This window comes from Apteryx mantelli, chromosome 15, assembly GCF_036417845.1.
Source record: "Apteryx mantelli isolate bAptMan1 chromosome 15, bAptMan1.hap1, whole genome shotgun sequence".
Taxonomy (NCBI): domain Eukaryota; kingdom Metazoa; phylum Chordata; class Aves; order Apterygiformes; family Apterygidae; genus Apteryx; species Apteryx mantelli.
Genome location: NC_089992.1, coordinates 17,093,694 through 17,121,592, shown reverse-complemented (window position 1 = coordinate 17,121,592; position 27,899 = coordinate 17,093,694). Strand labels below are relative to the sequence as shown.

The 27,899-nt window shown below is 39.8% G+C and overlaps 1 protein-coding gene across 1 annotated transcript; it reads right to left on the bottom strand.

The window, feature by feature from the left end:
* Nucleotides 1-244: 244 nt before the first annotated feature.
* AQP9 (aquaporin 9) lies at nt 245-27,748 on the bottom strand. The gene is made up of 6 exons (XM_013957062.2): nt 27,647-27,748; nt 14,260-14,386; nt 10,929-11,066; nt 7,762-7,880; nt 5,892-6,109; nt 245-407 (listed from the first exon to the last, which is right to left on the bottom strand). The coding sequence occupies exons 1-6, from the start codon at nt 27,746-27,748 to the stop codon at nt 245-247; spliced, it is 867 nt and encodes a 288-aa protein (XP_013812516.1).
* Nucleotides 27,749-27,899: the final 151 nt, after the last annotated feature.

Below are 27,899 nucleotides of genomic sequence, written 5' to 3'. Positions count from 1 at the left end.
CTGATGTGAAAGCCATATGATAGAACAATTTATCCCCCTGAAGACAGTTACTTAATTCCAGTTTTGAATGTGATCAGCTGTTGTTTCATGAAAGAGGTCAGTTTTGAACTTGTTTTCTATATAGATTTTCTGCTATGAAATGTGTATTTCTAATTGAGGCATACAGTTTTTATAAAATGGTCCAAACAATCATTTGAATAAAAACAGTAAGACAAACAGAGAAAGAACCAAATTCTTCACTTCTCTACTCCATATTAGTAAGTTCATATTTGTCATGTATGTCATTTTCTTCTCCTGACTGAGTATCTGGATGATGAATTTCAATAAAAACTATATAGGTGACAGCTCCAAGTACTCCCCCCAGCATAGGTGCAACTATAGGGACCCACCACCAATTATTTCCAGCCCTGTAAGAAAAAAACAATAATTATCATTATTTGCTACTCGAGTTAACACCTTACCTTTTATTTGCCAGCTAACAAACTCTGGGATGTGGCACTCACTATACCGTGGACCTTTCTATTTTGTTTCATATTTCTGTAAGTGTGCGATGCCCATGTCTGTCCTGCCCATACTGTGATTGAAATGCTTCAAAGTAACAACCAGCAGGCATGCTCATCTGAGTGCTGTACTTGCACCTTAGAAAACACGGCCCCTTTACTGCGTTTCTGTTTGGGAGCAGGGAATAATTCCTCCCTGGTGAAAAATGGGCTTCATTGACTTACAATGAAATGAACTGGGACATATTTATTGCACAGCAATCTTGAATGATGCTATTGCCAGATGCTCCTGAATGGGTTTTCAAGAGTGATTAATGCAAATGTATGTTGCAAAAATGGGTTATCTCATCTGCATGGAGATTTGCAGGTTCAGGTCTGCAATAGTATATACTGCGTTCCTCTTGACAAGTATGATAGATTATACTTGATTTGTCTATATTTGCCTTGAGGAATGTAATAAAACACACTCAACTGTTAAGTGGATTATACTTGACTAGAGTGGTCAAGATTCAAATTTGATGATGTAGTGTCCTGTATCTGTACTTAAAATGTGGGATCTTTCAGTAAGAGGTAAGTGAACATCACAAGTTTTATACACCTAAAACTCGATCTTTCTTATAATTGTGTTCAGTTAAAAAGCCCACAAGAAAAATATTGGCTCCACTGACTTCCTGGAGGTCCATATTCAGCTGTGCCAGTAACCTGCTGAGCATTGATTTCAGAGCACCGACTTTCTTAACTGTGTTGGTGCATGCAGGTGTTTTGATTTGATAACATGCTGTATTAATTGAATATGTGAGTCTCCAGCAAAAACCCAGCCACCTCAATTTCATGCATATTGAAAATGGAGAAGTAACATCATTTTTTCTCCCACAAATAGAAAGGACAAATTCATCTGAGAGAGGAATTTAACAGGAAGCTGCCGGGGGGGGGGGGGGTTTACAAAACAATAGCAGAGTAATTTTTAAACTATATGGATAATTACTGAGCACTCAGTTATATAGATTTAGGCAGAAGTGAACTTCTGTTTAAGTCACAGCACAAGAATAGAATAGTGCTAATTTCACAGTGCCATATTGATGATAATTTTATTCCTTTGTTGAAAAATGCCTCAGGTATATTTTGGGGGTGTTTTGCCTTTGGAATTATTTAGATTTTGCCAGGAGGATATAAAATAACCCCTGATATTCTTCTACTGAATTTATAGATCCATTTGTTGTTCAGTCATGAATGTCTGTTGGGCCCCTGGGCTTCTGGAACAAGCATGGACTAGGTTTTATTCTGTTAATCTGCACAGCAAAGTCTACGCTGGCTATTTGCACGCATTCCCCTGTGTGTGTGTGGGCACATGATGAAGGTGTTTCTTGGCAGGTTTCTGTCTCAGCTTGTTCCCTGAACTGACACGGGCCTTGCTGGCTCCTGCCTGACCTTCTCCAAATCAGGGCCTGTGCTTGCCACAACTGCTGCCAGCCGCGCTTTGCACATTCTCTGCTGAGACGAGGGGCGTAAAGCCATTGCAGAGGGTGACACCAAAGCTGCAATGAGATCAGGACAGGGCTGAGTTATGAGCTTCCCTGACCCTCAGTCCTCCTTCATTGAAACAGGAGCGAGGACGCTTTGTGACAAGCTCAGACAGCTTTGTCACAGTACACTGACTTCTCTTGCACCCCGGCTTGCAGCTCTGCTGCTGAGGAGCAGGAAAGGGCCTGGGCCGCTGGCTTTGTCACTATCAGGTGTTTTTCCTGGCCCTGCCACTGAGGCCCTTGGTTCTGCTAGCTGGATTCAGCCAGCCAAAGCCATGGGGCAAAGGGATGGCAGCCCCCTCTCTTGGGATTGAATTGCACGTGGCAGCACAGCCGGGCGAGGGAGCAGGTTGTGGTGTGAAGGCACAGCGGCTGGGCCAGCAGCGCTCTGAGAACTCCAGAAATTTCCAGTAAAATTCAGCTCTGACTATAGCATATAAGCTACGTGGGTTGGACACTTTGGCCTGTTACGGACTTTCAAATCCATTTCCCACCTAGCCAACAGCTGCAGGATGGTGAGATTACGGTATAATTCGGGCATTTGGAAATGTAGACAGCGTCCGGCTGTTGTTTTACCCTTTGGAAAGAATGCAAAACATTTCAGAAGCTACCTGGCTATACAAATGCCTGTGCAGGCAAGACGTGTGCCTCTTGACCGTTTCCAAAGCGTGGCTTATCTTAGCCCAGCTGCTGGCACCGGGCCCACAGCGGCAGCCACGAGGTGTCAGCGTTACCGCACGCCCGCAGCAGCCAAGGAGACACCAGCCGGTGCAGTAACTACTGCCTTACACCTGACCTTGCCCCGCAGACCTCGTGCCAGCAAAAAAGTGAAAAAGGAACATATCGTAACCAGAGGGGTGAGCTATTTGATGGCTAGTCTCAAATCCCAATGTACAATGTGAACATGTAGAGCTTTCTCACCTCCGCACTGCTTTTTCTCATGCTTTGCGATGCTGCTTGCTTGTCAAATCCCCAGTGTGGTATTTGTACCCAACACTCTAGCTGTTCTCTTGCTACAGCCAAAATTGTATAAGCCCAAATTTTTCTTAAGCATATTAAGATATTAAGCCTATACTTAAGAGAGACTTCTGGTAATCTCCATGGTTACAGGACAAAACACTTGAAACCTTTACGTCTCAAAAGGCTGCAACTATCTCTAATAACGGGGACAGTTGGCTTCAGTGACACCTACTCCCAGCTCCTTGAGGAGCAGTTTGCAGGAGCAGGCCACAGCACTGACTAAATATATTATGTGCAGAACAGTGATATCTAGAGGGTGCTATAGAGACAACCCCTTTTTCAACTATAATAGGCTAGAACAACTTCAAACAGGAGCATTAACCAAAATAAATCTGATTCCAGTGGCTCAGGAAATCATACTATAGTCTGTCTATCCCTGGCCTAGATTCCCAGGGAAACTGCTCCTTCAGGTGTCCTTGTGCAACACATAAAAACGTCAGCATTCAGAAAACCACTGCTCAGTTCCCTCCCAATCCTTGGGGTGACTCCATGGGCCAGTGTCCAGCCTGCTCGCCGTTCCCTACCTGAGAACATGGTAAAATGAGATCTTGCAGGGCCTGCAAGCACAAAGAAGAGGTAGAGGAGGGGATTTTCCCCCTCTGAACTGATTATCCCTGTGGTTAAAGCATTTGCTTGGGATGAGGGAGTTAGAGAGTCTCATCATTCTATATCTAATCTGAAGCCAGATCTTACATATTTTGGGTGCACAGAGCAAGATAGAGAATATTCTGAAGTGAAGTGTTCCTGGGTCCCTGCCCATGCTGTACACAGCGCTCACACGGGCACTGACCTGAACACAGTGACTTGGCAGCCCCCTGAGATGCTTCCCATCCTCACTCCGATGCCTGCTTAATGTCTCTTCAGTGTTTCCTACTGCTCAGCCTGGGCAGCACTGTCCCCGTGTTGCTGAGGAGGGTCCACGCTTAGGTCTCAGTTCCTGGCTATGCCTTTTACTAGAGAGCTTAAGCAGATGAAACACCCAAAGCTTAGCTATTCCTGCTGCTGCATCACTTCAATCTCCCACGCACACTTAATCCCAGCACGGGCTGCTTCGGAGTGAGGGCTGGGAGGTGCAGTACCCAGCTGCAGTCGTGCAGCCTTTTCCCCTGGCCTGTAACTGATCCAAAGCTTCCAGCTGTCGGACAAAGCTCAAGGTTCCTCCTGAAGCCCTACCTGGGTCTGCGCTGTAGGGTGCGGGAGTATTCCTGTCATATCATTCCCTTGAACTTGGCTATAGCTGTGACATTATAAATGAGGGCAGAGAGGAAGATTTCTTCTTCAATTTATACATCCCTGAGACTGCTGTAGGTTTATTCTGTCAATGACCAGAGATCTTATATCTTACTTTTTATGTTCTCACATTTAAATGGCTTATTACGGTCTTTACAGTGGGGATGTATTTCCCCTCTGTGTATAAATCCCAAAACTAAATTAGGAAGGGCCCATATTGGTACAGATGTAGAATTTTCTTGTAATTTTTAAAGGGTAGATGAGTATGACATTATGTTTGGAAAGGAGGGGAGTTCACAATTATTCTGTGACTAAACCATGGTAGTATAGAGTCAGGCTTCCAAACTTTTTGGCAACATTATAGCCAACTTTGTAATATATGTGACATTATAATACATAGCATTATAATTAACGTCATAGCAAACAACTATTTATAATTAAATAGGTATGAGGGAGGAGAATCCTAAGTATGGGTTGTCACTCTGTGCGCTACTGTTTAAGAAACGGCGCGATCTAACAGTGTAGTGGTCAGAGCTGAAGAGGAGGAAAAGTTGGGAGATAACGGGGCCAGAGGGTGGACCTCCGGGCTGGGGCTCACAAAAGCAGTGTTATAGCCCCAGCTTCATATCTGGCCTAAGGCCTGACTTTGGGCCCATTTCTTCTACTCTCTGTGCCTAGTTTCTTAGTTTGAACAAGAAAAGCTTTGCTACTGTTCTCCTCTGCAAAGGCACCTGATTTGTGTAGATGGAAGACATACTAAATAAATACAGATTATTTGTACTTAGCAAAGTAGTTAAAATGAAATCTATTAACTGGAGCTGTCTAGCAGTCTATAATACTTCTGGGTATTCCTACTTGTAAATAACTGGAAAGACAATTTGTATAAAAATAAACCAGAAGATCCACCTTCTGATGACAGATTAGTGTTACTTAGATATCCCAAAGTGGCTCTTACACTGGATGTGTGTAAGCTGTGGATTTGATGTGCAACTAATGAGCTGTGCATTAGGCCTGCCAAGAGGGAGTGTGTGTGTGCCTGTGTGTGTGCATACGTATGCACAGGGATTAGAAAGTGTGCTCTGAAATGTGGGAAAATGAAGGAAGTTTTCTCTCATTCCCTCGTTCTCTCCCAGGCAGGAAGTCAGGCTTTATATTGTTGTATATTCCTGCAATAACTCAGTAGTAGTAATAAGCTGAGTCAATCTGATGTGTCTGTGTTTTTTAGAGCACCCAATAAATATTCCCACCTAACTCTCTCACAGTTTTTCTTTTCTTTTTTTTTTTTTTTTGAAAGCTGCAGTATAAGAGAAGAAAGCACTTCTTTTATATTTTCAGTGACCTCTAAGAACCTCTAATATTTTGGGAAGGGTCTGCTTGAAACAATGATTGATACTAGAGATAATGTGTGTTTGATTTGCCCTAGGAGCAGGAAATCCTTTTTAAAGCCTGGTTCCTAGAGCACATCTGACTTAAAGTGCACAAATAGCTTTTCCTGGTATGTAAAGAATTACCTATATGTGTATAAAGTATGGATTGGTACCATGTTGAATGAGGATCTTACTTTCCTAGGAAGCAATTTTAGCCAAGAGCATTTCACTTCATATCCAGGCTTACTTACGTGAATACTTCCATTCCCCATCCTGCAATGGCTGTGAAGAGCCTTGGGCCTAGGTCCCTGGCTGGGTTCATGGCACAGCCGCTGTTCATTCCCAAGGAGCAGGTAAGTACAATTATAAGGAGTCCTACTGCAATTGGCTCCAGGCCCTTTGGTACTCCGTTATTTTTTGAGTCAAAAATAGCAAATATAGCCAGAAGAAGAACAGCTGTTGACATCACCTGGCCAATGCAAAGAAAAGAATGTTGAATAAGTATGTGCAGATTCCTTCTAATAGTGAAAAGAGGGGCCACGGCATCTCCATGAACTGTGGTGGCTCACAGTTGGTATTTAGATTTATCCCACTGTACAGAGGAGCAAAATTTGGATCCCAGTGTCTCTCTAGTTCACAGTAATGAGAAGTTTTGAGAAAAGGACAAGAAATGTGCTGAGGATATAGCAAAAAAATTCTGCAACAGCCTGATGTGAAAGAGTGGAGGATTTCAAAGTTAACCCCTGCGTGAGGTCTGATGCTTTGTTTCCACACTTTCCTATCAATTTAACAATTTAATTTATTTGATTTTTGGTAGTTCTGCTATGACAATCAGTTACATTGATGTATGTACATTGTGTTTTACGTGACTGTAACTTACTCTGATAGATTATCAGAATAAATATTCACATCTTTATCCAGGTATTGCATAACACAGGACAAGCAGTAAAGTCTATACATTCAAAACTGAGCAACTAAAAAATTAGGTATTACTTAAACTAAGTTTGCATGCGTAACTGTAATTTGACCTCTATTGCATATGCTAACAGAGCTGGTGAGGGAAATTTTCTTGGAATGGTAGTCCAATGGAAGTGCTGCTCTGCTTAAATCAAATGCTTTACAAATGTTATCAATTTTGTTAATTATTAACTAAGGAGAAAAATAGAAAAAATTTTCAGCAATGTCAAAACATTCCATTTTCACACTGATTTTAAACAAACTGTATATTTACATGTATATGTATATTGGTTTATTTGAAATGACTTTTTTTTAACTGTTTTTAATTCTATTTTAAAATATACATGGACAAAATGATCTTATGGAAGGAAAAGTCTTTTGATTGATACAAAACAAAATTCAAAACTGTCTTTCATACAAAATTTCAAAATACAATTTTTTTAAGCCAGATTTCACAGTTTTCAAATCCTTTACGTAAGGAATTCCTGTGCTCCAGCAAGTCCTAGTTTTTCATAGCTCACTTATGCACTAGTTATTTCATGCATGCCTGAAGAAGGCAGGTAACTGGTTAGAAGTAGACAGGAGATATGAAACTTCATTTTTCACTGTTGGATAAGCACAAGTGCAGAATAGAGATTGGAAATAAGATGGAGATTTTTTCAGGTTCTCTCAGTCCCTGGAAAAATAACAAACATCACAAATTCATTTGCAAAGACAAGGTTGGAAAGGAGGCTTATGATAGTGGAAAATTCAGTTGTGTAGTGTGTTAAACTGGCTGCTTAAGCAGTATTTAAGGAATAATAGGTCCACGAAATGGGCTGGATTTTGGTATAAATGGATGTAGCTCTGCTGAAGTTAATGGAGAAACACTGCTTTTTGCTGGGAAAAGTCTCCCACACATATAGCATTAAAGGTATGTGAAGAATACAACAATTAATATGATGAATGTGGAGAGAACAACTTGAAATTATCTTGCTTGTAAAATATGACTAAAATGTAATCCCTGCATACAGCATTGCATTTTCATTGCTATTGTACATAGTGATATATGACCAAAATGGTAAGATTCATCATAGTTGTTAAACATCTGTGTATTTTTTATTGCCTGGTTTTATAGTTTTCAGTATGTTTTATTTGTGCAATCTAGATAGCAAGTGTACTTACCTGATCTGCAAATCCATTTATGAGGGACAGATACGGAGCTGGGTATGTTGCAAAGATATGTGCCGTTGCATTAGGTCCTGTGACTTCAAGTGTTCCATTGCTATAATCCATAAAGGCATCTGCAGAAAACAGCCGTTACCTGGTTATGCTCTCTATAAGTATCAGATCTTCTAGGACTAGAATATAGTTGATGGTGTGTGCACTCCACATTCTCCACTAAAAGTTATTGTTTTATCTGGGAGCATAGTTAAAAGCTTTGAGGTGATGTGCTAATTCATGCCCTGCTGTCTCATATCTCCTGCTGAGCATTGAAGTACTTGTTTTACGTATTACAGCTTTCAAAATGGGGCTTCCCCCCCCAGTTTGTTGGTCCAAAACCAGTGCAAAGCAATGTTGTCTGATCTTGAACACATTTGCATTATTCTGTAAGAGGTGCTGTATTTGGCGCGATGCCCTGAGAAATCCACAGCATCCTGACTGTACTGTTGTAAAACTTCCTGAATTCCCAGCCACCAGAAATTGCTGCTATTCCATTCAACAGTTGTGCAATGACTTGTTCTGGGAGTGAGCTCTCCTGAGAAAACTCCTCTTCTAAAGGAATTTGAATTTTTTACTCTGTGTGGGCTTTACACCCAACTGTTATGCCAGTCGTCAAAGATGGGAGGGGAGGCACTAGCCCCAAAACTTGGGTTCTTTCTAGTAATATTCAGAGTATATTATAAACAGTATAATAAAACTTTTGTCTCAGAACAATTTGTTACCTTGACAAGCCCTGAAATGTTAGAAATAGGAAGACTCTAAGACCAAGCACTCAAGAATCTGCATGAACAGACAAGAAGAAACCCTACACCTTTATTTCACTAGCGAATCCAGTGATCAGGTGATTCATGCAAGTAAAGAAACAGCTCCATGTCTCCCCTGGAAGTCATGGTGAGGACGGTTAGCTTCTCCTGAAGGCAAAAGGTAGTGAAGAGGTCATATTTGCCCTCAGTTTTTCTAGTTTTGCTTAAGGCCATGACATGGGCTCAGAGAATGTTCTGTAGTTCCCTTTGGTCAGGCTCTCTTGCATGCAGTGTCACATTATTTTGTTGCATTTAACCACTGCAAAAAAAGGATAAGGAAAAGGAAATTTCTCAACCATGAATTATTGTATATGCCTTTAAAAAGGCCTCATGTTCAGAAGCCTTAAGTGTACATTCCCTCACTCTTTCAGGGACATTATTGAAAATGAAAGCACCTAGCTCAAATATGTCTGTATGGGGAGGAGGGAAGTGTTGACTTCCTATGTCTGTTTGACTGTCAGTGAGTTTTCAGTGGAGTACAGGACATTTTGGAATTGCAAGTAGTGGGAAGGAAAAGTACAGAAGAGGTTTGGGAATTAATAAGAACAAGAGGAGAGCAAAGTATTTGAGCAAAGATAAAAGATTTGAGAAAACATGAAAAATGAAAATCCTGCAGTCCTAAATTACAGGAGGAAGTAATTGGAGACTAGGACAAATTCATTGTGGAAGCATGCACACAAAAGCACCTATGGAGCTTCTAAAGGTGTGCTTCCTAGCATATCTCTGTGCAAAGCACCAGTAAATGGCATACGCTAGCGCCTTGGAGACCTCTGAGAGTGGTAGATGCCATAGATGGTCATGGGCTTGAAATGCCCATATTGATCCATTTTTCACACCTCAACACTCACACACTTCTGTTTTCTCATCTTCATTGCACATGCCCTGGATGAAAAGAGTGGAAAAAAAAGAAAAAAGGAAGCCCCTCACAACTCCAAGCATGAGTTCTGATACAGCACCATCCTCACCCCCTGACTTCATCCTAGCTGTCCTGGTAGAACAGGATTCTGGTACAATTCCAAGTGGGAAGGTCCTCTATTCCCCAGTCCTAACCCGAACTCTAACCTTAACCCTAGCCATAGCTGTAGCCATGTGTGCAGCAGAGGACAGGACTCCTAGCTCCCACTGTGTGATGGGATGCAGCCCTGTGCTGGCACTGACCCTCAACCCAGCCTGGAAGGATTCTTGTAAAATTTCAGTTCAGAAGACCCAACCTCTAACCCTAACCCTGCGTTCCCGAACTCTTCTCACAACCCTGCTTCTGCCTTTGACAGAGCATAGTGAATCCAACCCCAAACTCCATGTGTGTGTTGACCTGCTGCTGCATGCTGACCATAGCCCTAACCCTGGCTGTCTGGCTTGAGATTCGGGTGGAAACCCCATTCTGGAAGCTCACAGTTCCCAAACTCTAACCCTAAGAAAGCCACAAAAACAAACCAAAAATAGTTGCCACACTTCCTAATGTTTTTTTCTAGTCTTGATTACTACTGGTACCAAGCAGCTAGCTGGTTTTCAGTAGGCATTTTCATTCCAACTTTTTCTATGTGACCATGAATCCCAGCAGCGATTGAACTGGAGACAAAATCTGAACTGTCAGTAGAGAGGAGCTTTGGATAAGGTAAGGACAACAGAAGCAGAAGCTTGGAGTAAGTGACTGAAGGAACTGATCCAGCTGAGTGGATTCATCAAATCAGAGAGACTTGTGTACGTAGTCTGATTTACTAAGCTTTTTCTCATTGTTGTACACCATATAATAAAAAACTTGCCTCAGAATAGGAGTAATCTTTTTTTCCCTTTTAACATGTGACCCCTCTGCCACTCTACCCAGAGTGCATTGCCTCTGAGAGCTATCTCTATAGGGTGGTCTGCAGCTTAGTCAGGAGGGACTTGATCTCATATCCTGTAACCTCGATGAACTACATTGGTGATACTTGCCTACAGGCGCTTGGATCAGGTCTTTTTAATGTTTCTAATTTGCTTAGAAGATGAATAACCCTATATCCTGGCTATTAAGTAATTTAAAATCCTTACTGAGAAATACATGATCTCAGAGTATCTAATTTCCCATGAATAATTTTTCTGAATTTCAGAACATTTCCTGGAGTATAGGTGTTTCAGAAAAGTTTTAGAATATTTGGAATGTTTGAGCCTTTTTCCCTTCAAACTCTTTATGTTTCTTCCTTTCTTCTCTGTGGCTTTAGCTTCAGTCCTGCCATTAGCTGTGTGTGAGCAGAGCCCTCTGTTTGCTTGGCATTCATTGAAAAATTGGGGCCTTAGAGACTGCCTGACCTCTAGTTTGTCCTGTGAGCATGTCTAAGGTGTACTCACCATAATAAATCCCAAAGACAGCCGCTGCTCCAACAAATGCTCCCAGGAATTGTGCTAATATGTAAATTGGTAATTTGGTCCATTTTAATCTTCCAGTCACGCACATGGCTAATGAAACTGCTGGGTTTATGTGACCACCTGAAAAATAAATCACAAAATAACAGTCATATGGATGACTCAGATACATGGGAATAGGTGAAGTATTTGTAAAAATGTGAGCACTTTTGAGCATGAGACTATGGGCATGGTTTCCTGGAGCTTATTTTGCAACTAAATGCTGAATGCAATTAAATTGAAACAAATTGGATGAAATAAGAAATAATAATAATAAAAAAAGACAATATCCACCAACATCCATCTTCCCTCCTAGTGTTTGCAGACTGTGCTATGTATCAGATTGTGGTCTTACAGATTATAGATCTATGGATAACTTTACTAGAAAAAGCCTAAAACTGACCTATTGGTTGTGGTGGGAGAGTCCATCATTCTGCAAGAATTCTCTCTCTTCAAGGGCTTTGGCTTTTTATTTGCTTTTAAGGGATGAGTGGGGCACCAGCATACTCATTTTGCTTAGCAAGCATGTAGTAAGATTAAGGACTATTACTGACTTGAGCAAAATCTGGACTACCCTCAGAGCAAGATGGATTTAAGTCATGTTTATATTCCCCTCTTCAATCTTTGGACTACATAGAAACTCAGTTTTCATGAACATAAAATAAAATAATGTCCGGGCTGCCCAGCTTCATGCTGATTGCTGGTGATCTATGCCCAGATGAAATCCAGGAGACAGCAGTGCATAGATCCTAATTACATTTTTTCATCAAGCTCTTAGACCCTCCAGGAAGGTCCTTGATAAGGAAGCTGATGAAGTAGCTGTACCTAATCAGAGAATTCTATTTCCTGTGTCATTTCCTTCCTTAGTATTTAGGAGTTGTTACACCTAAACTCTGACAAAGAAGAGATTGAAGACAATTCCAGCAGCACTGGAATTCATTGTGACAATTTCATTATCAGAATCTAAAATGTATTTATTATTATGTCATGTGCTAGTGATGTGCCTCAACATCTTTTATTAACATAGAAAAAAGTATTGAATTCTTTTGGAATGGAAAACTTTTTTTTTTCACAAATATATAGTCAATGTCTAAAAAATACATATTTCTTGCCAAATTAATAGACAGATGAAACAGTACTCCGCAGTGAAAATACAGTAAACCTAATTTTTGCAAGGACATAGCAGATCCATTGCTTAGCTTCCAAGTAAAGTCACATTTCAGCCTCCATGGTTATTAGAAAAAATGATGGCCTTTGTCTTTAATAAAATAACTAAAAGAGGGTGACCTTTGTCTGTCAAAGGATAGTGACGGAGAAAGGGCCTCTATGTACAGTTTCAGTGTTTGCTTGCACTCCAGGTCACTGAGTCATCATCTTATGAAGTCCAGGCACCTTTGATACATAATGAACTGACAAACACAGATAACAAGCTGGATAAAAACTCCTTTGTATCATTTCCAAAACACTGACCTAGTAGCATCAGTCCTGAATTAATTTTGAATTCCTCTCTGTGTTTCAAATTCTTCAGCACAGGGCAAATAGATGGATGGCACCTTATTTAACAGCCCTTCATGGGCATTTTGATAAATTGTTGTCCTGTCTTTTGTTCTTTACACTGACTGAAATGAATCATTTTCCTTTCTTTCAACACCTGTTATAGTTTCCCACCTGTATATAATACTGGGTGATTACGATGGCCAAGACAAGTCATGATAATACTAGAAATGTCTGATTAACATCGTATCTGGAAAGGGAAAGTCTAGTTGAAGGCCCTCATCTTGATGTAGGGAAGTTAAAACATTCTTGGTTCTTGTGCCATTAGCAGTGTTCTGATGAAAAAGAAAAATTGGCAGCTTTGGAAAATGTGTTCCCCATTCATCTGTAGTTACAGCAATCACAATCATGAGTTTCTTGGAAAGGTTAAGTTTGAAGAAGTGGTGGGAAATTACCTAGGCATTGAAGAAAATAAGATGGAGGAAAAGAGAGAAAGAGAAATTTCCTACATAAAAGAGCTCAAATTCACCAAGTGTCCAGCCCATATATTTTATGCTACCATGGATTTAGAATTTCATACAGAGCTGATGCAAAATATTTTAGCAGTATTTAACCATGAGACTTCTGGATGCCAAAGAGCCATAGAATTTGCTATCAAGGCTATGTAGGAACTGGTATTCTAAAATGTCCACCAGTAATCAGATGTTGGATTGTCACAACCTACTGAAATATCTGTTTCTGTTCTTTCACAGGGAAAATGCTCTGCATGCAGAATTCTTTGTCGTGGGAAAAGCACAGGAAGCACAATACTGCAGCCTCTGAAACCACTCTGCCCTGCTGGAATTGAACTCTAATCTTCTATATAATAGAGGTGGATATCCCTTAAAGATGCAAATGTAGGAAAGGTTAGTGTCTTTCCAGGTTATTTTCATGATGCTGCTTTAGATTTTAACTGCCTATGTATAAACCAAGAGTTGCAGTTAAAGGTTGCTCAGATAGTAAGAATATACTGCCAGATTAACTGTGCATGGTATTAATGAGCTATTCTAATCAGTTTCAATGGCAGTAACAAGACTATATGAGAAATTCCTGTATCAGAACTGGAGTACAAGCGAACAAAGAGGCAATGACAGTATATTGACAGTGTATTGCAGAATGCATCTCCAGTACTGAATCTTTCTGGTTTTTTTGCTGTCTGTAATCTGCTTCTTCTGAGAATAAGCAAACTGACTTTCTTTTAAAATTTGGGTCAGGGAGCAGACTTGCTATTTTACTGCCTGTCATAAGACATGGAGAGATTTGACTGTACTCTATAAGCCTGAGCTCTGCTGGTTTTACCCATCATTGGGTCTTTTTACCTTCTGTCTAGCTGGCAACCATTTTGGCTGGCGATTGCTGGATTCTGTAAGCTTTTCCTGGTCACTTCCTTAAATGTGGTTCCTATGCTGTCCAGGATCATTTCTACTGGCAGAAATTTTTAAGGCAGCGCCAAGCAGATTTCTGGTTTACAAAGACTGATTATCATAAAGGCCAGAGGTCTGCCAAGGGTTACATGCTGTAGTTCAGATCAGAATTTGGTGGAAGAATTTATTAAACACCAAAAATAGAAGGAAACAAGAAGAACACAAAAAATTTAGTAGAGAAACTCTGATACAGATACTGCTGTAATGGTGCTTGCTATTACTAGATAGATAACTGTTTATACCATGAAATGGAAGTAATTTAATAAGGTTTCTTCAAAACTGTGGTGATGAATGCTATACAAGAAAAAAAGGTCACTTACCAGAAACCCCCCCAGACACGTACACTGCCATGGTGACTGCCACTGCAAATCCAACAGATACTGTCATGGGCCCACCATGGGCTCCTCGGCTAAGGACAGCCTGCCCCACACACCCACATCCGAGTGCCTGTATTTTAAAAGACAAAAAGCATATATGTGAAATGTTATTAATTGGTTTGTAACTCTTGTTGCTGTCCAGATATAGCTGAAAATGTTTAAATGTTGAAAAAATGCTGGGATTTGAAATTAGGGGCATGTGTGCTATTATTGCCTTTACTGCAACGAACATTTGCTCTTCATTTCCTCTGCTCTGTGACCAGGAAGAATGTCTGCTAATGAGGACCTGGAATATTAATAATTGTGTGGTAAGTGGGAATCATACTCTCTAAACAACAAGAAAGTGTTTATGACACTTTCTTTTCTTGTTTTAGAAGTCCGTGAAACATATGCTGCTCCTCATCTCTGCTTGTATTTGATGTACATGGTTCTTGTTTGCTGTCTCCCCAGAAAACACTTTTCAACTACAGTGTTGATACACAGCTCAGAACATCTCACAGCCTCTGCAACAAATCTCTGCATCTGAAAGCAGAGAGGGAGTTAATACTGTGCGGTAAGTTTCAAGTTCCAGATTATTATTATAGACAATGAAAATACTATTTTAAAAGTCATGAAAGATCAAAAAGCTTTTAATGTCTAATGCTGAAACCCTGGAAAGAGAAAACTCACTGGAGATTGTAGTATGTGTTACCATTATGCTGTCTTGATATCATATATTGTTCTATCAGAATATGAACTGCTAGACCTTAATATCATTTATTTAAAATGGACACAACAAAGGAGAGAAAAAGTTGGAACAGCTAGAATGATTCTGAGTGGTGTAAGAAGAATCAAGACTTAGGGCAACAGAAGTGAAAATCTAAGAGTTATTGTGGACCGAGGGAGAGAGAAGACAAGACAGGGCAAATCCTGGAGAAATCAGGCAAATAATCTTTGTAGCTTCATAATTCAAACAGATTAAAAAATAAGGGGTTACTTATGCTCCTGAGGAATTTATTTTCCCTTTGCTGCCGTCAACTAGCTTTCTGCCAATGGCGAGAGCAGGGCAGGTTTCTATGGAGAAGAGCTGCTCTGGTGGTGGGGCATGACTGAAGGTCTGGTTCGGACTAGCCTAGCGCAGTTCTAGGGTGCGCCAATAGTCAAGAAGGCTCAGGGAGCTTTATTGGCTCTGCAGCTTGAACAGTTAACTAAAGTGGGAATATCTGAACAGTTCACACGGGAGTATTCTCAATGGATTTAAAGTAACTTCCATTTTATGCTGGTTCCCTTCAGAATGAAATTCAGCAAAGCATTTAAATGTGTGCTTAAGACCGCCTTTATTCAGCTTTAAAGCTTGTGCTTAGCTTCAAGCATGTGTTTAAGTCCTACTGAAGTCAGTAGGAAAGATTTTCAAAGGCATAAAGGGCCTTTAGTTTAAGATAGGCTAGCTGGTCCATTTCTGCTGGAAATCAATTTCTGTCTTTGAAAATCTTCTCTTTAAATCTATGCCTAAGAGCTTTGCTGAATAAGGACCCAAGACTCTATGGAAGATTCCAAATAATAACTGTAGTCTGAAATTTTTTTTCTTCTTTGCAAGTATAAGTGTATCTAACATGATCTGAATCATAACATTCCTGGGATGTGACTAGGTTTATCTTGAGCAACTTTAATTTCTTTGATGTTAATACGGATATTTTTTGTCCTCCTCTTCATGGTGCATGGCAATCTGATTTTTCTTCTTTGTATAAAATCATTCCATCTTAGCCAATGCAGTTGCTTTTGTCAAGCTCTTTGCTTCGCTTCAGTACTTTCCCATTACTGTGTGTCACCACTGACTGTATTGCAGATGCCCTTACTAACTTTGCTTATTTAAATACTTAAAATTTGGTTCTTCTCAAAATACTTATTTTCAGTTGCAAGGCAGTTCTGTTCAGAGACTATGCAATGTAACAGGAAAACCTCTTCTGCCTTAGAAATAGACTATACCAAAAAGATTTGACGATAGAGGTTTAACAAGTAAATCCTGCTAGAATAGGTGCAATTTAAACAGGCAAAATCATACTTTTGGTTCCGTTATTTCCCCAAGGGTTTTAACTAATACAGAAATGTGATAGAAAAACTCTCAGCAAAATTACACTCTCAACCAGCTTGGCAATGCAGACAAAGTTTCTGGTATAAAAGTACCCTGAGATTCTGTATCATATACCCAGATGCAGTTCTTGCCTTGAGGTTATGATCATGCAAGCAAACAAAACACTGTACGGTGCCAAAGTATTACAGCTGTCAGGATACGTTACGGGTAGAGTTGTGTTAGCCGTAGTTTAGTGGACTGTATAATTGGAAGCTACAAGACAGATATTCCAAGCATCAGTCAGCGGCTGTGCAGTGGATGACATATACCTATGCTGTGCATTTTCTCATTTCTATTAGTATCACATGCCTAATAATTAGAATGGTAAGCACAAATGCACGTACAGATACTATAAACACATAACAAAATACATTTTAATTGTTCACAGATACAATTAGTTGTTTTTTAAACTTCACATGGAACAATTCTACTCATCATATATTTATATGTTTAATTAATATGGGAAGAATGGGTATCCTGGAATTTATAAAGTTTAAGATTAGAGCACAAGACTAGAGGAGGTGGAAGTAGCATGCTCTAACCTTCATTTTCCAGACTTCTTAAAGGTAGTAGTCCAGATATTGCAGGAGGCAAGATTTAGTGGAAGGCATGGCTCAGACATGGCATGGGTTCAGAAGGCTGGTCTGGGGCCCTGCGCGCACTGCAGCAAGTACGGGTTGCATTCACAGTTTGCATTTAGGCACGTAGATAGATCTACAGGTATGCTCATGTGTTCTAAAATGGCATAGACAAAATTTTGCAGATCCAAAAAAGAGGCCATTCTTTTGAAGATGTTGCCCTTTTCTGTAAGGATGGTGAAAAAAGAGAGCAGAAGTGGGGGAGATGGGTATAGAACAGGATAAGGGACAGTAACCACATGAAAACTCATGGGAAGAGGGAAGGAATTAACAGAGGGGGGCTGTAGCCTTCCTTCCCTGGTCACCATACCTAAGGAATATCATAAAGTAACAGCCATGTAGTTCTCTTGCATAATAGCTACTGCTCCGCCTGTCATAAAGAAACATGTAATTCCAGACGCTCTGTTTTTGTGTTAACTAGTCTTAGAAACTGAATCTGCAAACAGAAGGCATCCCAACCAGCTTGCACGCCGCTGCACTGGCTGCCTGCTTGGGGGATGTTGCTAGATGACGCCTGCTCACGCGCAGTGAATGAGCGCTGACTATCGCAGGCACAGGCAGCGCGTGCCCATTCTGGGGAGAGGGAACTGGGAACTAAACCTGCAAATTTGGACCACACCATGGTAATATTTTCTCCACCTACTTTCTATTTAAGAAAGAGAGAGAATTTTTTTCCTCATACATACTGTAGCTAGCTTGACGTAACCGGGAACTACCACCTAATCATGGAATTACATGAGCAGCAGTTTAAAAACTTGTGAATCTCTGCTTGACTGAGTTAAGACCAACTACATCATCAAGTTGTAACTAAATATTCTAAGTTTCTAGGCCAAGCTCAGCCATCAGCTACACTCATACAAGCTCATTGACTGAAGCACACAGATTCGATGGGAGTTTAATTTAGAGTAGAATTTAGTCAAATATCCTTATCTTGTTTCCAGGTTTTCATCTTCTTAGCAGTTGTCTATAACCTGATCTGCTTAAATCTACTGAAGTAGCTTCAGTGCTGACTTTTTGTTCACAAAGTGATAAGATTACTGTCATAAATAACATGTAGTTCGTCTGGGTGTAGAATAGCTGTCTGCACTTCTCTGCCAGAAAAACTTGCTTCATGGACATTAGATCCTTTTCTTTGTCTTGGGTAATAAGGCTAATGTTAGGAAAGGGAAACAACTGGCCTCCTATGAACATAATGTGCTGTTATTCCCTGACAGCTTGCAGAACTTTATCTCTGTCCCACTCATCAGAGAGACTAAAGGTTACTGTGCCTCCATCTGTGCTATTTTCAGGATTTTTGTCGATGCATGTAATAGCATTTTTCAGTATAAATAGTATTTCCTGCGAGATCCAGATCTAGAATTTTAGAGAATCTATTTTTCTACATAGCCTTTAAAGCCTTAGGAATCTTGAGACACAATGGTTATATAAAAAAGGCCCCTTCTTATCAAACAGATCTAGTGGTAGTGTGTATTCATAGCCATACCCTCTTACTGTAACAGTAAAGCCAAATTTCCTGCATTTTAGCAATGTGGAGACAATGATGAGCATTTTGGTACATCTTGTACATCACCAGCTGCCAAGTGGCGTACCACAGATGTCCCTGAGGGCAGATGATGGCCTCTGTGCTCACACAACTGATGATGCCCTACTAGAAGAAAATAATTAAGCATGAATTATTTTCTGGAAAGGAATCCAGAGCCAGAAGTTACAAAAAATCGTATTTTAATTGTAAACTGAACACTTTCAATCCAGAAACATTAGAAAAATAGTTTCAAGATTTCTGTTTTAGTCAGTTTTCAGGACATGGCCACAGCTCTTAAACAGCCACAGCTGATTATGAAAAATCTCCAAGGATCCCTCCACCACTTTACAATATTGTGCAAGGATGCTTTTGGTCAGGGAAGAGGGAAACTCTGCCCCTTTCCATGCAACACTCCCCCCGTGTCCTCCTCCTCTTCCCCAGACAGACACTTCCTGCTGGCCAGCAGCTTGGCTGCTCCCTGTTTGAGGCTGGATGGACCTGCGGTGTTGGCCTGGAGCCGGCGCGCGTGCGTACAGTCCTGCGCAGAGCTTGGACGGGGACGTGCTCTGAGGGCAGGGCAGTGTGTTAGGCTACAACTGCTTACTGTGAGAGCCCTTCTGCTGTCCTAAAGTCACCCCCTCTGCGGGTGCGGAAGCAGAAGGGTGTTGCAGGGACACGCCAGGACACGAGGGAGAGCCCTGCCATGCCACTGCTAAGGGAAACCTCTTTGACTTTTCCAAACAACAGCCAGACTTAGCACTGCTGGTTTAGCCCTTGCAAGCTGTGACACCAGAAGAAAGAGTCAGAGTCCTTTGGGGCTTGGGAGAAGTGGTTGCACTTGCCCTTCACTGCAGGTGGGGTCTCTCCAACCAAAATTGTCTGTGAAAACGTGGAGGGTTGTTTGTGTTTTTCTTCAGTCTTGCAGGTTTTTTTCTCCCCTGTTAACATTTCCAGATAAGGTCAATTTGGGCGTTGCTTATAAAAGTTTACAGATAAAAGGCTGATTACTAAATTGATGGTATCCTTCTAAAAGTGTATAATTTGGGGTGTATTTTAGAAAACACTTTTATTTCTAATCCCATTATTTACAAAGCAGCCACATTATTTACAAAACAGCCACAGAGACAGAGGTGCATGTTAGATCTACTCGAGTTCAGGGCATGAGCTCTGCAAGAATCCAAGTCACAGAAATCTCCTATCTTCCAGCAAAGAGCAATCTCTTCATCTAATGTGCTGTTCTCATATTTGTTATCTTTAGTCAAATCAGATAGTACTTACAATTTTTAAGGTGAGATAAAAATACAGCTTAGCAGTCAAGTAATTTTTAAATACTTTAAAACCACATGGCTCTTATTTTATCATTAATTACATATTGGGGGTGGGGTGGGGGTCTGCACATTACAATTTAATCAAAGTTGGAATAATAAAAAATTTCTATTTCCGTTCTCCTGATGATCCGCTGGGACTCAAACAATATCCTCTTGGGTTCAAATGGATTTCCCTTTGTTTTTTTCAGACTTACTACCTAATAAAATAAGGGTTTGGAATAAAAACTTATCATTTAGGTAATTAAATAGTATAGACATAAGCCCTAAAATGATTGCCATTTTGAAACTGTTTTTTTTTTAGTGACAGAAAGCCTTACTATTTGGAGACACGAATGTAAATTTAATAAGGCTTTGGATGAAATGTGTATATTAAGGCTTTAAAACATATAAAGATGTGGTTCAAATTGCTCTGTGGGAAAAAATACAGTGAAAATATTGAGGTACAGAGTATGCTGTGTTATATAAAATGATGCTTTAAAATTTTTTTTATTGCTTTTGCACATGCAATAGGAGACACATAAAAGCTTGAAGTCACCTAGTGAGAATGCAAAGGCCTGCATTCTCTCATATTTTTTTATGATTAGTATTGCATGCTTCATCCTGAAATGCTAAAATGCTTTTCTGTCCTAAATTATGTAGGACCAATGGCTTGACCCAGTTTCTCAGTGAATTTTGTTTTTATTTTCTTACTGAGTTTTAGAAATTCAGGAGAGAAAAGAAATGAAACATTTCAGATTAAGATACAAACTTTCAGGAATGAAACTTGGCCCCTTACAAAGGGCCTAGCAAGCAAAGACTAAGCAAGGGAAGCAAAATTTACCTAGTAGCTTCTTGAGGAGAAAAAGAGTATATTCAGGTGCTGCTCCCTTCCAAGGTTACTCATTTACTCTTGAGCTGAGATGTGCTTCTCCGCTTTGCTTCCTACACCAACTGAAAAGATTAATATCTTTCTAAACTGTTAAAATATGTTTAGTCTCTGTAACGGTGCTTGGGGAATCATACCATTCAGAGATAGTACAGGAGCGAGCATTGCAGTTTCTGAGAAGTTTTCTGTCTTCTCTTAGGAATACAAGGATACGTGTGTCTTTTCTCTCCTTTGGGTGCAGGAATGGGGTGGCTGGATCTTTGCCGTACCATCATGTTGGGAGTGCAGGGTCCCAAGTAATTAATGCTTCACTATGTTCTCTTTGTAAGTTGGTTTTATTGAAAAATAAGCTATGTTTTTGAGCTGAAAGTTTGTGGGTTTTAGTAAGTTTAGGAATGGATTAGAAGTAACTGAGTCAAGTTTGCCACTACACTAGACCATGGACTGGAGAGCTCGCTAGAATTCACTTTTATGCTGTGTGGTTCATCATCTTGAACTGTTGAGATCACAGAGATATAAACTTACTGTATGGCATGAAGTTCATTTATTATCTTTCATTCTGTACTCCAACTGTTTATGACAGTTTCAAAAAGTTATGTGTTTTATTACTATTTTTTTAATTTGGCCAAACTTTTGAAAGACCAGCCTATAAATTTGTGTCTGTAAAACTTAAATTCATATTTTGCACTCACAGTTGAATCTTGGAAGGATGCAAGCCTTCTGTGAGGCTAAGGGAGAGTGCCTGCACTTCAGATCTACAGATGCAAACTTTCTGGAAAAAAAAAAAAAAGCATCTACAAAAAAGGTCTTGAAAAATTATGTTCAGCTTACTGGAACCACTTGATTAAACAATAAGAGCTGTGTTGGGGCTGATCTTGCAAAGATGAAGATAATTCTCTTTTAAAACCTTCATACGATACAGAACATTTGAGTCACCTAAAAGTTTAAAATGTCATATGCTGGAAAAAACAATAACCACAATTTTTGCACTTTGGTTTGTATTGAAAAAAAGGATTTCCTGTGACTTTTCAGAATTATTTGCAGTAATAAACATTTCAGTGTAAAAGAACATTAGGTAACCTTCCTTTCAGTTCTTTCACACCGCTAACTATTCAGCTGAATTAGAAAGAAAGAATTCAGTGAGATGCAAATGTTGTCTGGAACAAAAAGTTAATTGATTTTAATAATAGTAAAATTATGGAAAGAATAGCAGCATGTAAGAACACCTCTTTTCACACAGCACTACTGAGGATCTTTGTTACCTCTTTGACTTCTGTTTGCAATGCTGATTTAAATACAGTTGCAAGAAAGAGGAAGAGCTTGATTCTTACTTGGTTTGCACATCATCAACAGAATCATTAGCAGAATTTCATTTCTTCAGAATACAACTGGTTTATTTGCAGAAACAGGAAGGACTGAGTTTGTGATGACAGTGAAAAAAAGCATCTTATTCCCATAAATTGAGCAGTTTTGCTGTAGAAGTGCAAGATTAAATTCTATGACATGACAGTCATGAGCGACTATTATTATTTACTGTTTGTATTACAGTATTACTGCTAGAAACCCTAATATATGGAACTCTATGACATAAGAGCCACTTTTCAGAGTATGGCCATTGCTGAGGCCAATGGTATTTGTAGCTTTATATAATATTAAAAAAGGTGTTGAATGGCATATCAAAATGTCAGTTATTTTAATAACCATTTTATGTAGTTTTGACAAATTTAATTGTCTAACAGCTAATTATACAAGATACTGTACTCCATAAAAGTTAGCTACTAATGGCAAACCAGGTAGCTGTTAGAGGCTACAGCTGTCTATTTTCTTTTATATCTTAAACAAAAGTTGCTGGAAGCAATTTCATCCAATACAGAGAAAGAGTCTCCCTTTCACATAGTCAGTACTGAGAATAAAATAATTTAAGTTTTCTTTATTTTAAAATTTCTAAGTATTTTTTTTTTGTATTAAAGGCTAAACACTTTTCTCATTTAAGAAATAAATGGTCAAAAGCTGCATCTGCTTTCATGCAATAATATCATGTAATAAGGATTCCAGTGCATGTTTGGGATAATGAATATATGTTACTGTACATATTGTAATTAATGTGCCCTGGAATTGAGGGCGACAAAAAAGAAAATATTGAAAAGTTGCTTAAATTTTAATCTTCTCCTTGACTGAGCAAATCCACAGCATGGCATACTTAAAGATTTTTCAGGCAGGAATAAACTCCCCCAAAAAACAGGAGTGATAATTTCCATAATGAAGCGGTCAGAATACAAAAACAAGACAAAAAGATTTTGATGAGCAAAAGATAAATAACATTCCTTCTCATTAATCAGACTATTTGCAGTGTGGGATGTCATGCACACAACTCATGCACATACCCTTTGCTGACTGCAGTATCTGTGCACGCACAAATATACAAACATTTGCTTCAGTGCAAATTTTGCAGAAGGCTCCCTGTCTCCAGTTGGAGACTAAGCTTTGGGATAGGAAGGGTGTCCTCCTCATCGCTAGCTGGCTTTTGTGAACCTGTTTTATTTGGGTGGGACCATTCATATTGAAAAGAGTGGGAACATTCATACAGACGTGTTCTGTTCTCCACATGCTGCAACAGTAACAACTGAGGATGATAATGTCTTAATTTGCTCAGACTCAGTCTTAGGCACTTACTTGATTATGTCTTAGACAAGCCATTGAATGGAGAAGTCCGCATACATGCTACCTGCTTCTCCTTATATCCTAAATGGTAGTCTGTGTTCTGTTTCAGCAAGGAAATGTACGCTGCTCTGGACCCAGGAGATACTGGCTCCTGTGCAGCTCCTTTCTGGGAAATTGTGTTTAGTAAGATGCTCTTGAGAGTGAAAATAAAATACAAACCATGTTATGTGAGTGGTGGCTGGTAAAGGAAGCCACATGGCCCATTTGGCTTGTCCTTTTGGAACTGTTCCAATTCAGATATACTTAATAGTGTAAGCCAGAGTAAATCCCATTTTGTAGGAGAGCAATGCAGCCAAGTCCCAAAGGGGAGATATGGAGAGCAACATGATTAAAAGCAGAGAGGCAGTTGGATGGGTGAGTTGCAGACAGACTCACTGAAAAATCACATAAACCATCTGTCTGATCCAGCATGGCTTCTTGACTCTTTTGTGCTGATACCCAGAGGTTGTCTCCCCCACTAACCCCTAAGAGCCCCAGGAGAAAAGGTACTAAACCAGGAGTTGCCAGAGATCAAAAAGCTCCCTGAGTGCTCTTTTTCACTGGAGGCCTTAGGGCAGCCCCAGCTATGGCAGACTGAGGCTGTGTCAGGGGCTGGGAGCTGTGTTTGGGCACTGGCATCTCAGCCTGTCCTGGTATGAACCTGCTGGTCTTCTCCCACCTTGGGGCCTATTGCACAGGTGTAGGATGGAGGACCATTCCCAGAAGTTGGTTCCAAACACTCCGTGTAAAAAATTAAATTACTCTGCATCCATTTCAAAGAAAATAAATGTCTCCCTTTTCAACTGTTTGTTGAAAACTTTATAGGTATATTTCTTTTTTTGTAGATACTTACTCTAAATTCCAAATGGCACAATGAAACTTTGGAGTTTGGGTGTTTATCATGTGACAGCACCAAGGCAAATGCAAAAAATGATGCAAGAGTTTACAAATGATCTACAAACATAAATATCCAGCATAATGCAGGCTCCTCATTGCCCATGCTGCAAATATAACTTAGTTGCATTAAAAAGGTGTCAGTCCAAGTTTGTTATATAGAAATCACACAAGAGTTTAAGTGTAACGTTTTCTAAGCTTGATGGAACCTTATAAAGTGAATATCATATAGTTCAAGACAGTAATCAAAGGCTCAAGGTAACCAAAACCACATGCAATTTGCATTTGGTAATGGACTGAAAAATGTGGGTTTTCTGTTGCCCCAGTTCTTGTTCCAGAATGTAATTAAAGAAGCTGTGCTATGCCTTGGGGAATAATTCAAGGCCTGATACTCAAAAAAACCCCTGCTCCCCTGGGAGAGTAGGTCTAAGAGTAGCCCAAACACCAGCCACCCCAGTGTTCCCCACACAGGCAATAACGGCAGCTGTTCTGTACACCATCAGAGCCACCTCTACAGCCCGGCACTTCTAGGTTCCTGCAGGTTAGTGTTGCCCACTGAATCCTGAAACAGCCTGAAACCAGGTGCTTTGACAAGCAGGGAGAGTGATGCTATGTCAGTATTACCAAGTAGTGCAGTCCAGGAGAAGCAGATCTGTGAAGCAGCTGGTTCAGAGCACCTGACTGTGGACGTCAGGGGATTTCTTAGGAGTATGTCTAGTCTGATCCAATAGACTGCCTATCCATTAATGGTCAGCTCATTTGGTGTGCTTCTGGAGCTCCCCTGCTGCTTTAGTTTCATCTGAAAATAATTAAGTTTGCACTCTCTGAGGCCACACTGCAAGGCAAACCACAGCATGAGTAGGTTTGACCAGGAGATGTTATCTAAACTGCATAGTGAGTGGCTTTCTCAAGGCCTGGCATCTCAAATCTTTTCAACTTGGCAGGCAGAGCCCTTCACACCCCCAGCTGAAGGCCTGGTTTTTGACTTATGAATGATTAATCTTGTGATTTTTACATTTCATTTTCAAAGCTTCCAGTTTGGAAAATAATATTGCAAAACTTCAGGGAACCACCCAAAGATGGTAACTTTAGTACTTAATAGTATGTGGTCTGTGATGTTGTTCTCCAGAGAAACAGAAATAGGCGATCTGTGGGATAGGATTACATCTGGCTACCTTCCAGAGGTGCTAGGTGGGTCACAGATTTAGATACTATCAGTTAACCTCTAGAGAGAGAATGTATTGACCCATTTCATTGTTACTGTTGCAGTTATTAGCTGATAACTATTACAAAATTTTTGATGTTGAGAAGCCACAAATGAGCCTATGGGAAATAAATGGGTTCACCTCTGCCCTGCTCCTGGCACAGGTGCTATCCAGAGGTGGTAAAGCCCATCCCGGTGGCATGAAATGGCTTTCAGAGGAGATGGGACTCAGCTGTGCTGCAGGCCCTGACCTCTTGCCTCTCTTTCACTTTGTAACAGGATTAAGACATAGCAATGCAAGCTGTCACTCTTGCATTCATGGTGTCTCTTTTTCAAGGATTTCTGCCTCCAGACTTATAAGGGGGCCCCTTTCATTAGTTCCAATTTAAGTTAAGGGTTTAATATTTATCTGTTCTTAAAGAGAAACTACTTAATAGCTGACAGAGCCTAAAAGCAATAGCAATAAATAACAGCAGCAAAGTCCGCTTCCTTACAATTAACTTTGTACTGAAGCTAACTTGCAAAGTCTAAATATAAATCAAGATACCCAAGCAGCTGAGAAGCTGCAGTTTAATCTACGTACAACTCTTTTCAGCTTTAGCCAAGAGAAATTCAGTCAGATTATGAACCACGATTTTGTAGCTTCATTTTCTGCTATATTCATACAGGGAATATACAAGAAAATAGGCTCTGGGTTTGCATTTCCTTCTAGCCTTGTGCAGCAGAACATTAAATAATAGCATTTGCTGGTCTAGTCTGCACTTTAATACGTTTTCTTCACTTGCTTAATTGTATTAATGGAAAGAGGAGGATGATTTTGTGGCTAGGGCAGAGTACTGGAAGTCAGGTGATCTGGGTTATATTCAGAGTTCTGCCACAGGCTTCCTGTGCAGCCTGCTCTAATCAAGTTTGCTAATATATAAAATGAAGGTAATGACATTTCCCCTTCTTACCAGGGTGTTGTGACACTTAATTCATTAATGTTTGTAAAGTGCTTTGTGCTCCTTGCTTCTAAATGTGCTCCTTACTGTAATATCTTATGGATGGTATTAAAGTTGAGAATAATGTTACTTTAGTGCCTGTGCTAAAAGTTGGCTGAAGTGTAGTAAAGGCCATTATTTTCATGTATTTTATGAGCTACTGGAATCTTTTAGATGACTTACTTGAAATTTAGCTAATAGAGTTATAAAATATACTATGTCAGTACTATGCCTGATTTTTATTTTTTGTGTCCTTTCACTATGATGAAATATTTAGCAATAAGCAAGACTATCTTGTTCAGACTAAGAGGAGGAAGAAAGTTTGGCATAAATACTCTAGCTGTTTCACTTCCAGCTCTGTTACAGAGCCAACTCTCTACCCTGGTAAATCCCCAAACAGTTCTGTGTCCCAGGGCAAAATGCACTGAAAACTTGACCAAGAAATGAAGACAAAAATATTTTTAGATAGGAAAATGAGGAGTTGTAGTATTTACCTAAATTGCTGCAGGACTTGGCAAGTGTATAATTTATGTAGTACAGTTAAAAACAAAACAAAAAATACTTTTAAAATCTCTGAAGATTCAGCAATGCAACTCCCAGTAAATTCACTAATAGTCACATGGTTAAATCTCTATGTAGCACAGGAAAATAACTCAGCTAAAGTTTAGTCTCTCTTAAATGTGGAATACAATATATTGTTTAGAGCAAATGGAAGTTGTGCACAGAAGTGAAAGAAGAATAAAATGCTGAGTTCTTAAAATTAAGAGCAAGAATAGTATTAATGTTCATTGTGCACATGTGGATTTTTTAGAATGTGGTAATTCACTAAAATGCTAATCCTCTATAAAATCAAATGATTATCAGACAATTGTAATAGGTAAACCTATCTGTTTTTAATAGCCAGTGATAATTACATCAGGGGAAAAAAAGAATTACAGACTTACCATAAATAGAAGCAATTCATTCAAGGCTGTGCAGTTTGTCAGAGAATAACCACGCTGCTGATACAGCATAAGAAAAAGCATGCATGTCCCCGTACAAGCACTGTCCAACATTAAATTAGTAGGAAGGAAAGCAGCTGACACTTACTATCAATATAAAAGTTCCCAGGAATTCTGAGAGGGCTTCTTTAACCAAGCTGTTCTTCAAGGCAAATTTCTCCTTTAAACTCCTTTTGTTTTTCCGGCTCATTTTTGCTTCCTCTATTGCTCTGGAGCCCTAGCTACAAATACACACAAAATTTGCTCTGTAATCGTCCCTGCTTCAGCTGAACTTTGACACTTTTACTTATACATTGAAATATCAGATTTCATCCTGTACAGCCAGTGAAATCATCTGACCG

Excerpts from the sequence above, each read along its gene's own strand:
- AQP9 (XM_013957062.2), bottom strand. The coding sequence starts at position 27,748 with ATGAGCCGGAAAAACAAAAGGAGTTTAAAGGAGAAATTTGCCTTGAAG. Across the intron at positions 11,067-14,259 it reads CGTGTCTGGGGGGGTTTCTG|GTGGTCACATAAACCCAGCA; the intron begins GTAAGTGACCTT and ends TTTATTTTTCAG. Across the intron at positions 408-5,891 it reads TGGGGAATGGAAGTATTCAC|GGCTGGAAATAATTGGTGGT; the intron begins GTAAGTAAGCCT and ends TTTTTCTTACAG.